The 12,879-nt window shown below is 37.0% G+C and overlaps 1 protein-coding gene across 7 annotated transcripts in view; it reads right to left on the minus strand.

Annotated features, from left to right (window-relative positions):
- RALGAPA1 (Ral GTPase activating protein catalytic subunit alpha 1) overlaps nt 1–12,879 on the minus strand; it is a 270,749-nt gene that overhangs the window by 193,193 nt on the left and 64,677 nt on the right. For all 7 annotated transcript variants that reach the window (XM_055097476.2, XM_034937441.3, XM_034937450.3 and 4 more), the window contains exons 11-12: nt 10,439–10,636; nt 6,588–6,725 (exon numbers count right to left, since the gene is read on the minus strand). In XM_055097476.2, the coding sequence (XP_054953451.1) occupies nt 6,588–6,725; nt 10,439–10,636 (336 nt within the window). The remainder of the gene's footprint in view (nt 1–6,587; nt 6,726–10,438; nt 10,637–12,879) is intronic.

Raw genomic sequence — 12,879 nt, forward strand, 5'->3', positions numbered from 1 at the left:
TGCAAAAAGATCATCACCTAGGCACATTGTCATCAGGTTATCTAAAGTTAAGATGAAGGAAAGACTCTTAAGAACTGTGAGACAAAACTACCAGGTAGCCCACAAAGGAAAACCTGTCAGATTAACAGAGATTTTTCAGCAGAAACCCTACAGGCTAGAAGGGATTGGAGCCTAATCCTCAGCCTCCTCAAACAAAACAATTATCAGCCAAGAATTTTGTATCCAGCAAAACTAAGCAACATATATGAAGGAAAGATATAGTCTTTTTCAGATAAACAAATGCTGAGAGAATTTGCCAATACCAAGCCACCACTAAAAGAACTGCTAAAAGGTGCTTTAAATCTTGAAACCATCCTAGAAACATATCAAAACAGAACCTTTTTAAAGCATAAATCACACAGGGCCTATAAAACAAAAATACAATTTAAAAATCGAAAACAAAAAACAAAAAAACCAAGGTACACAGGCAACAAATAGCACAATGAATGGAATGGTACCTCACATCTCAATACTAACATTGAATGTAAATGGTCTAAATGCTCCACTTAAAAGATAGAGAACTGTAGAATGGATAAGAACTCACCAACCAACCATCTGCTGCTTTCAGGAGACTCACCAAACACAGAAGGACTCGCATAAGTAAAGGGGTGGAAAAAGGCATTTCATGCAAATGGACACCAAAAGCGAACAGGGGTAGCAATTCTTGTATCAGACAAAACAAACTTCAAAGCAACAGCAGTTAAAAGAGACAAAGAGGGACATTATATAATGGTAAAAGGCCTTGTCCAACAGGAAAATATCATAATCCTAAACATATATGCACCTAACACTGCAGCTCCCAAATTTATAAAACAATTATTAATAGACCTAAGAAATGAGATAGACAGCAACACAATAATAGTGGGGGACTTCAATTCTCCACTGACAGCACTAGACAGGTCAAGACAGAAAGACAACAAAGAAACAATGGATTTAAACCATACCTTGGAACAAATGGACTTAACAGATATATACAGAACATTTCATCCAACAACTGCAGAATACACATTCTATTCAACAGTGCATGGAACTTTCTCCAAGATAGGCCATATGATAAACCACAAAATGAGCCTCAATAAATTTTAAAAAATTGAAATTATATTGAAGCACTCTCTCAGACCACAATGGAATAAAACTGGAAATCAACTCCAAAAGGAACCTTCAAAACCATGCAAATATACGGAAATTAAATAACCTGCTCCTGAATGAGCATTGAGTCAAAAACAAAATCAAGATGGAAATTTAAAAATTCTTCTGGCTGGGCACGGTGGCTCACACCTGTAATCCCAGCGCTTTGGGAGGCTGAGGCGGGCGGATCACCTGAGTGTGGGAGTTCGAGACCAGCTTGACCAACATGGAGAAACCCTGTCTCTACTAAAAATACAAAATTAGCCAGGCGTGGTGGTGCATGCCTGTAATCCCAGCTACTCAGGAGGCTGAAGCAGGAGAATTGCTTGAACCCAGGAGGTGGAGTTTGCAGTGAGTTGAGATCGCACCACTGCACTCCAGCCTGGGCAACAAGAGTGAAACTCTGTCTCAAAAACAAACAAATAAGCAAACGAACAAAAAAATTCTCCAAACTGAACGACAATAATGACACAATCTATCAAAACCTCTATGATACAGCAACCGTGGTGCTAAGAGGAAAGTTCATAGCCCTAAAAACCTACATCAAAAAGACTGAAACAGCACAAACTGACAGTCTAAGGTCATACCTCAAGGAACTAGAGAAACAAGAACAAACCAAACCCAAACCCAGCAGAAGAAAGGAAATAACCAAGATCAGAGCAGAACTAAATTAAAACAACAAACAAAATACAAAAGATAAATGAAAGAAAAAACTAGTTCTTTGAAAAGATAAATAAAATTGATAGACCCTTAGAAAGATTAACCAAGAAGAGAGAAAATTCAAATAAGCTCATTAAGAAACAAAACAGGAGATACACCAACAGCAACCAAGCAGAGAATCAAATCAAGAACTCAACCCCTTTTATTATAGCTGCAAATAAATAAATACATAAATAAAATACTTAGGAATATACCTAACCAAGGAGGCGAAAGACCTCTACAAGGAAAACTATGAAACACTGCTGAAGGAAATCGCAGATGACACAAACAAATGCAAACACATCCCATGCTCATGGATGGGTAAAATCAATATTGTGAAAATGACCATACTGCCAAAAGTGATCTACAAATTCAATGCAATCTCTATCAAAATGCCACTATAATTCTTCACAGAATTAGAAAAAACAATTCTAAAATTCATATGGAACCGAAAAAGGACCCACATAGCCAAAGCAAGACTAAGCAAAAACAACAAATCTGGAGGTATCACACTACCTGATTTCAAACTATACTGTAAGGCCATGGTCACCAAAACAGCATGGTACTGGTATAAAAACAGGCACAGAGACCAATGGAACAGAATAGAAAACCCAGAAATAAACCCAAATACTTACAGCCAACTGATCTTCGACAGAGCAAACAAAAACATAAAGTGGGGAAAGGACACCTTTTCAATAAATGGTGCTGGGATGATAGGTTAGCCACATGTAGCAGAACGAAACTGGATCCTCATCTCTAATCTTATACAAAAATCAACTCAAGATGGATTAAGGACTTAAATCTAAGACCTGAAACAATGAAAATTCTAGAAGATAACATTGGAAAAACCCCTCTAGACATTGGCTTAGGCAAGGATTTCATGACCAAGAACCCAAAAGCAGTATAAAAACAAAGATAAACAGCTGGGACTTAATTAAACTAAAGAGCTTTTATACAGCAAAAGGAATAGTCAGCAGAGTAAAGAGAAAACCCACAGAGTAGGGGAAAATCTTCACAATCTAGACATCTGACAAAGGACTAATATCCAGAATCTACAATGAATTCAAATAAATCAGTAAGAAAAAAAACAAACGATCCCATCAAAAAGTGGGCTAAGGACATGAACAGACAATTCTCAAAAGAAGATATGCAAATGGCCAACAAACATGAAAAAATGCTCAAAATCATTAATGATCAGGGAAATGCAAATCAAAACCACAATGCGATACCACCTGACTCCTGCAAGAATGGCCATAATAATAAAAAAAAAAAATCAAAAAACATTAGATGCTGGCATGGATGTGGTCATCAGGGAACACTTTTACATTGCTGGTGGGGATGTAAACTAGTACAGCCACTATGGAAAATGGTGTGGAGATTCTTTAAAGAACTAAAAGTAAAACTGTCATTTTAATCCAGCAATCCCACTACTGGGTATCTACCCAGAGGAAAACAAGTCATTATATGAAAAAGATACTTGCACACACGTTTATAGCAGCACAACTTGCAACTGCAAATTGTGGTACCAACCCAAATACCCATCAATCAATGAGTGGATAAAGAAACTGTGGTACATATAGACAATGGAATACTATTCAGCCATAAAAAGGAATGAATTAACAGCATTTGCAGCAACCTGGGTGAGACTGGGGACTATTATTCTAAGTGAAGTAACTCAGGAATAGAAAACCAAACATCATATGTTCTCACTGATATGTGGGAGCTAAGCTATGAGGACACAAAGGCATAAGAATGATACAAGGGACTTTGGGGACTTGTGGGAAGGGTAGTAGGGGAGCAAGGGATAAAAGACTGCAAATAGGGTGCAGTGTATACTGCTCAGGTGTTAGGTGCACCAAAATCTCATATCACCACTAAAGAACTTACTCATGTAACCAAATACCACTGGTACCCCAATAACCCATGGAATAATAAAAAATAAAAATAAAGACTATCAACTGGGGGAAAAATGAATAGAAAAAAGGAAATGAAAAAAGAGTAAGACAAAATTCAAATGCAAATTTTTTAACAGAATCAAGAGATATTAAATTATTTCATTTCTAAAGTTTTACTCTGTTTTGCAGTTATGCTGTGGGCCAGCCCTAGTCTATGGACCACACTCTGAGGAGCAATGATGGCCTTATAGACCATTATAAAGACTTCTGCATTGCTGCCTAGTGATAATGGAAAGTCACTGGAGGGTTCTGAGCAGAAAAATGACATAATCTGACTTACATTTTACAGGATCCCTCTGGCCAGAGCAGAGTGACAGGTGGGCAGGGCAGAAGCAGGGAGACTAATTAGAAACTTACTACAATATTACAGATGAAAGATTATAGAGAGAAACTTAGACACAAGAGGTAGTGTGTGTGCTGAGCAGTGGTCAGATTCTGTACACATTATGAAGGGAGAGCTGACAGGATTTGTCATCAAATTAGACAAACGTTAAGGGAAATGGAAAACAGAGTTGCCAGTAAATGAAACAAGGAAGACTGCAGGAAAAGCACTCAAATTTGAGATACTTATTAGATAGCCAAGTGAAAATGACAATTTGATATTTGAATATTTTAGTTAAGGATTCACAGAATTCAGATGAGAGATCCTAGACTACATATAAAAATCTGAAGCTGTAGCATACAGATGATATTTAAAGCCATCTATATGTATGAGACAAGAGAATAAGAGATTCAAGAACTGATTCCTGGGCACTTCAACATGAAAAGGTCAGGGCTTTACAGAAAAATCAGTGAAAGAATCTCTTTTTAAGAAGTGGACAATGAAGTGAGAAGAAACAGGAGGATATGCTATTCTGGAGGCCAAGCAAAGAAGCATTTCAATGGGGAAGGAATGATCTACTCTGTAAATGCTTCTGATAAATCAAGCAGGATTAGGAATGAAAAAATGTACATCTGATTTAACAATGTAGAGGTCACATGTGACCTTGACAAGGACATTTTGATTTAAAAAGTGAATGATTGGCCAGGCACAGTGGCTCATGCCTATAATCCCAACACTTTGGGAGGCTGAGGTAGGCAGATCACTTGAGGTCAGGGGTTTAAGACCAGCCTGGCCAACATGGCAAAAACCCATCTCTACTAAAAATACAAAAGTTAGCCAGGCATGGTGGCGTGTGCCTGTAATCCCAACTACTCAGGAGGCTGAGGCAGGAGAATTGGTTGAACCTGGGAGGCAGAGGTTGCAGTGAGCTGAGATTGTGCCACTGCACTCTAGCCTGGGTGACAGACCGAGGCTCCATCTCAAAAAAAAAAAAAAAAAGTGAATGAATATAATGAACTCCTACAAACCATTAAGAGAAAGACCAACATCCAAAATAATGGAAAAGCATATGAATTCATAGATAAGAAAAGATGCTCAAATTCAGTACTGATGAAGGAAAAGCAAATTAAAATGGAAAAACACAAACTTTTTTTAAAAAATGAGACAATATTTCACATATAAAGGACCAGCAAAAAATTAAAATCTGACAGTACAAGTAATAGGGAGAACATAAGGAAACGAGAACTCCCAAACACTACTAGAGGGAATGTAAATTATTCTGACAAAGTGGAGAACAATTGGGCGATAATAGTAAAGTTATTAATGTACAAATCCTACAACTCAGTAATGCCACTTTTGGTACATAACCTAGGGAAATTTTCCCAGCTGCATATAAAAATACATGTATAAGAATGTTCACAGTTGGGCGTGGTGGCTCATGCCTATAATCACAGCAATTTGGGAGGCCAAGGCAGATGGATTACCTGAGGTCAGGAGTTTGAGACCAGCTTGGCCAACATGACGAAACCCCATCTCTACTGAAAATACAAAAAAATTAGCCAGGCGTGGTGGCGGGCACCTGTAATCCCAGCTTCTTGGGAGGCTGAGGCAGGAGAATCATTTGAACCCAGGAGGCAGAGGTTGCAGTGAGCCGAGATCGTGCCATTGCACTCCAACCTGGGCAACAACAGTGAAACTCCATCTCAAAAAAAAAAAAAAAAAAAAAAAAGAATGTTCACAGCCAGGCATGGTGGCTCACACCTATAATCCCAGCACTTTGGGAGGCTGAAGTGGGTGGATCACCTGAGGTCAGGAGGTTCGAGACCAACCTGGCCAACATGGTGAAACCTTGTCTCCACTAAAAATACAAAAATTAGCTGAGCACAGTGGCACGCGCCTGTAATCCCAGCTACTTGGGAGGCTGAGGCAGGAGAAGCATTTGAACCCAGGAGGCAGAGGTTGCAGTGGGCCAAGATCGCACCATTGCACTCCAGCCTGGGCAACAAGAGCGAAAACTCCATCTCAAAAAAAAAAAAGTTCACTGTAGTACTATTTGGAATAGTGAAAAACTGGAAACAAAAGACCATCAACAGAAAAATCAATAAGTCAAATGTGAAATAAAGTACAATACCACAAAATACTTAAAATGAATTATGGCTGTATAGTAACAACAAATCTCATAAACAGAATGGCTAATAAAAAAATCAGTTGCAGATGACAGTACACCATAACATAATTTATATAACATTTAAAATTATCTAGAATAATATGTAATGTTTATTAATATATATATTAAGTGATGAAAGGAAAAAATAAAATATGGCATAATGATAAATATAGGTGGTGAATTTATTATATTGTGAAAAGTATACTGTATACTGAAATACTGAACAGAAATATTTAATGATTATTTTATTTTTAAAAATAGCCATAAAGTGATCCACCTGCAAAACTGCCTGGGTACCAGCTCGTATGTTTTGTTCTGTGGCTTCTTCAGAGGCGTTATGAAGAGCACCTTGGTAGGAGCCGTTTTTTGCCCAACTGGAATTTCGAACATGATCAGCAGTATTGGTCCCATTTTCCTGAAGCAAAATATCAAGTTTTTAATATTTCATTAATAAGAATGCTGCAACTAGTCAGTTAAGTTGAAAAGGTAAATGAAATTGTTAGGTCCCACTGCTAAACAGGTTTCTTTCCCTCAAAATAGATGATGTCTTATCCAAATCCAAAAACAATGTATATTCACTGTAAAAAAGGATTCTCAATGACAAAAATATAAAGTAAAAAACAACAACAAAACCCATAATGAGCAGCCAGAGATTATATCATTCCAGAGAGTATTCTTCTATAGGTCTAATGTATAAACCTCCCTTTCATACTCTCACACACTCAAGAATGGGATTATACTACCTATAGCTTTGTAAAAAGATGAATTCTGTTCTAAATTAAATGCCAGAATCCAAATAAATGACAAAAAAATGGCTTATGTTTATCCTACTTAGGAGTACTAAAATTCTCATTATTCAAAGAATACTGAAACTTCAAATCACTGAGACTACAGCCTTCTGCCTGCATTTTAGCTGTAACAAGTCTTACAGACAAGGGAGTTCCCTCAGTTAAAAAGTACAAACAGAAATGCCACTCTGCAGTTCTCTTTTTAAAGTGTCCCTCCAGTTTCTTCCTTCTTGTCATTCACCAATATCTTTAAATAGTTAAGTTTTACAAAAATATTTTGTATAGGGTTTGTAATATGCAAGAGGTTTAGTCCAACACAAACAGTTCTGCCATTACCAGAAACAGTACTGGAACCCTGCCCTGAGTAGCCAATAAAACATGCCATGGTCTAGTCTAGCCTTTCTCTTAAGCTCCATGTCCCTGTAATCAAGTGTCTTCTGAAGAGCCCTTCCTGAATGACCCACAAGCATCTCAAACTTCAGATATTTTAAAATAAGTTTATTAATCAGATTCCCCCCCATTCCTGCCAACCCAATCCCTCCAGCTGCCTTAGCCATCACCAAACTTGAGCTGTTTAAAATTCCCATCCATGTGTGAATGGCAACTACTCTGGTTGCAAAAGAAAGAAACTTGCGACACCTCCCCATTCCTCAAAAACACTAGTATATCTGTCTTCTCCCTTATATTTCCACTGCAACTACCGCTGTCCTAGATCAGGGACTTATCATCTCACTTCCGAACTTTGCTAATCCTTCCTAACTGGTCTCCTTGCCTACAGACTGACCTACAATCTATCCTTCATTCTGGGCCTGGTATGACCTTCTCAAGTATGTAACTGTTCATGCTACTCTCTTATTCAAAGGCTTTCCAGTTTCTAGAATGTAATTAAAGTCTACTAACATGGCATACAAGTTACTGAACAGAATCTAGTCCTGTCTATCTCATATTTCCTGCTGTTCTGTCTCATCTACTCTACGCTGCAGCCAAATAAAAATATTTTCAAGGTTTCTCATACATTTGTAGGTGCTATTCACATGGTGTGTTACCTTTCCCATTTGTCTACCTGTTCTTTTATCTTATACTATCTCTTCCATGAAGCATTCCCTGATTTCCCCAAGCAGAGTTAGGTGTTCTCTCTTTCATGCTCTAGGATCATAGCAGTAACACTGTTTTATAATAATACTTATTTTGTATGTTTGTCTTCCAGCTAAACCAGAAGTTATGTGAAGGTAGAAATAATGTCTGCTCATGTTTCTACCTCCAACACTTGTTCTCAATGTGGGCAACCAAAAGCTTTGTATGGTATTTTGAAATTTGTGAGAGTGTTTTCTTGTCACAATAAATAAAAGATACCACTGGAATTTAATGAAATAGGACAGAGAATGCTAAGCATCCTACACAGCACATGACAGTCCTACACACACAAAAAAGAAACTGTCTTCTGTATGTCTTTCAAGTGTCTCACAGATGCTATGAGAATTTTAAAAGCCCACTTAGGTCAGGGGCTGTGGCTCCCGCCTGTCATCCCCAGCACTTTGGGAGGCTGAGGTGGGCAGGTCACTTGAGCTCAGGAGTTCAAGACCAGCTGGGAAACATGGTGAAACCCTGTCTCTATTACAAATACAAAAAAATTAGCCAGGCATGGTGGCGAGTGCCTGTAGTCCCAGCTACTTGGGTGGCTGAGGCTGGATGATGGCTTGAACCCGGGAGGTGGAGGTTACAGTGAGCTGAGCTCATGCCACTGCATTCCAACCAGGGCGACAGAGGAAAACCTTGTTTCAAAATAATAATAATAATAAATAAAATTAAAAACTCATTTACAATTATCTGAATTTATAACATAATTCCACTTTATAACTGTAACACCAAAAATTTAAATGACTCCCTTATATATTGAATTTATCAGAAATGTAAACCAGAACATTATACCTTTTGGGTTTGGTCCACACCATTTGCAAGAGTCGCTGGCACTTCGAAAAACCACATCTCTAATGGCAGCCAGTGCTGGTTACACTACTTGAGTAACGAATAGAACAAACCTACACAACATACCTAACATCACCAATCTACCCTTTCCTCTCTCCTTTCATTCCTTCCATTGTTTGTTTTTCAATTATGTATGTAGATAGTTTATATTATCCATCATTCTTATTTAAGAATAGTAAATGATGTGGGGTAGGCTCATTATATATGGCACATCATGACTAAAAAAGTCAGAGAAAGCAAATTCTTTTTAAACTCATAGGTTTATTTTCCAGCATAAAAATATCAATAAATTTGATATTTTTCATTGGTGTGTAAGAATTAGGACTGTAGATATTATTTCATAATTCATATGGTTAATTTTATTTACTTCAATTATATTTCTCAGTTACATTTTTCCCTTTCTTAGAAGGGGGGAGGGTGCTCTATGTTTGTGTGTATATATACATAAACACGTATATACACACACACACACACGCTCAGGCTCATCAAATCCCTACAGAACTGGCCTATTCATCCACACATTAGTATCCTGACTAAATTCCACTGATGAGGTTAGATTAACCACTAAAGTGAATAAGCATTACTCAATCATTCCTATCCAGATTTAGCAAGATATGTATCAATCGCAGACAACTTTATGGTGAAAGGCAAATCAGACAAAACAGATAAATCACTTTCAATAAACTTTCTGCACTCCTAACTCCATCTTAGCATCTGCTGTTGGAGAGTCTGACCTGTGACAAAGGTTGAACAATCAAAGGAATAAATGGAACCCCAGGAACCCAAATGCCACCTCTACTACTCTCTCTTTTCTCATCTTTTCCCTGCTGTGAGTAAACTCTAGTCTTTCTTATCACAGAATAACTTATTTTACCAAGTCAAGAAGTTTCACATTCTGAAATCAGCTCTAGTGCAAAAGATTCCAAGGAGGGGGCACAAACACCGTGGCTTATGCTGGCTAGCCACTCCTAAATAGTTACTCTTTCCAGGAAAGGAGGAACTGTGGTTTGGTAATAACACCCCCCTGAAAGTATGTATTTTAAAATCCATTTTGATGTAGTACCACAGTTTGAAATATTATACCTTTATAACAGTACCTAATTTTTATCTAGACAATGGCTTAAAGAATCAGTATACAACCTCAATACTAATTTTTAAAAGTTGTGGTATCACAGGGCTTTGCTATACGGTACTGAGATGACTACTTATATTACCTAAATTGTTGCAAAATATACTGAAAGATATCTTTATCTTCCCATTTAATAAGTATATTTGTGTTAACCCATTATTATGTTTCTGCAAAACTCTTAATCTATTAGACTAACACTAAAATATATAAATCTTATAACTTCACCTCTTCTCTTTTTTCTCCTTCTTCCATTGAAATATCATGGTCTGTGACATTTTCAATGCAAGGGAGGTCTGAAGAAGTGATCACAATTTCTTCAGGCTCTTGCATGAACAAAGGTTTTTCCTCTTGTTGGATCCATTCTTGATATACTTTTACCACTTTTCTCATAGCTGCTGCTTCACAAATTGGTAATAAAAATGCCTAGGGAAAAAAAGGAGAATCAAGATAATGATACTTTTTCCTTTGCCACAAACCACTAATGCAGTAATGTTTTTCACATCACATCATAGATTCTTGGAAACTGCAACTTTAAGCAAAACAATGACATATAACAAAACTCATTTTGCCATAAGCTAATTGATATAAATAAGAGTTAAGTTCCTAAGGTATATTTCTAGTAAAAAAAAAAAATCACCAAACTTCTAAATAGAGACCAAAACACTTACAATATTAAACACTGAAATAAATGTGAGCTATATGTACATTTAAGAAAGATTAATAAAAATAAGACAATTAATTACCCAAATATTCTAATTCAGGGTCACTGGTGGCCAGTGTATCCCAGCAGCTCAGGGGCAAGACAGGAACCCAGTCCTGGACAGGATGCCATTCCATTGTGGGGTGCAATCACATACACCCCAACACTCACCCGGACTGAGACCATTTAGACACACCAATTCACCTAATGTGTACAGTTTTGGGATATGGGAAGAAACTGTAGTACCTAGAGAAAACCCACATAGACATAGGGAGACCATGCAAACTCCACACAGACAGTGGCCCCTGCTGGGAATCTATTTTTTTTTTTTTGCCATCAACATTATAGTTAAACATGTTCTTAAAGATCTGCTGTACATTTATTTCTCTTATTATAAAATGTGAGATAAAAAACAGCTTTTAAAAGTTAACCAATTCATTGTCGTAAAAAGCCTGTTGTCTCCAAATTAATTTGCACACTGATATAGGAATGTTTGTGGTAGATAGGCACTGACTTCAAGTAGAAGAAATAAAGATTAGTTGAAATTGTATTACTCAGAATGGTGATATTCCTTGCTTCCTGAAATAATTGAGCTCTTACAAAGGTCACTATAAATATGACTTTTCATAAGTTACACTTTTTTGTAACTCACATTATTGTGGTTTTTAAATTTTTTATTATTTTAGGGACAGGGTCTCGCTATGTTACCCAGGCTAGACTGAACTGGCCTCAAGCGGTTCTCCTGCCTCTGTCTCCTGAGTAGCTTGAACTATAGGCACACACCACCACACCCAGTCATCATTGTCTTTTTGAGAACTATTTCTTTTAAAATAGATTTTGATTTTAAAATAAAAATTAAATTTGCCTCCAGAAACTAATAAAAATCATATGTAATAAGGTACCTCACCTTTTCTAAGCATACAAAGAAAAAAATTAAGGCTTGCATATTTCATTTTACATATAATCAAGTTCTATAGTTTAACAATAAGGCAAAATTTAAAAGAAAAATCTCATTGTTATTCTTTTCTTCCGGTATTTTCTGGGATCTTAAAAAAAATATTTTCCTTATCACAAATACACATTTTCATAGAAAAAAAATTTACACAATCCAGACAGGGAAAAATAAAACAGCAAAAATACGCTTAATCTCATCACCCAAAGTCTTTTCCTTGTGTGTGTTTGTGTTTATGGGTTAATATTTTTACTTTACTTTTTAGGTGCAAATAGAATTAAATTGCTGCCGGGCGCGGTGGCTCACGCCTGTAATCCTAGCACTTTGGGAGGCCAAGGCTGGCAGATCACCTGAGGGCGGGAGTTCAAGACCAGCCTGACCAACATGGAGAAAGTCCGTCTCTACTAAAAACACAAAATTAGCCGGGTGTGGTGGCGCATGCCTGTAATACCAGCTACTTGAGAGGCTGAGGCAGGAGAATCGCTTGAACCCGAGAGATGGAAGTTGCGGTAAGCTGAGATCACGCCACTGCACTCCAGCCTGGGCAACAAGAACAAGACTCCATCTCAAAAAAAAAAAAAAAGAATTAAATTGCTTTTACTTTTTATTTTTTTATGATACTACCTGTTAATATCAACCTTAAAAATCACAAACCCTTTATCTAAAATCTGCCACTTTCTATTATAGAGTTATCAGTAGGTGTATTAAATAATAATCACGTGGTCAAATGAACTTATTTTATCAGAATGAAATCAGCAAAAAAGTCAGCTCCCAAGATGATGATGGAAAGTTAATGTGCAATATCAACAGAATATTTATTGTTGTTTGTTAAACCTTTTATTTGCTATTATTAATTCCTTAGTAAACTACTTTGTTATTTTCTTTAATCAACTCATTCCTAAATTATCACTCTCATATTCTAGCAGCTTAATGGTCAAATGGCAAGATTTTGATCATCACTGCCTGCTTTAAGAATATTTATCTTACAGTTGTAGCAACAGCTCAGCCTTCCTT

The sequence above is a fragment of the Pan paniscus genome, chromosome 15 (genome assembly GCF_029289425.2).
Source record: "Pan paniscus chromosome 15, NHGRI_mPanPan1-v2.0_pri, whole genome shotgun sequence".
NCBI classification, from domain to species: Eukaryota; Metazoa; Chordata; class Mammalia; order Primates; family Hominidae; genus Pan; species Pan paniscus.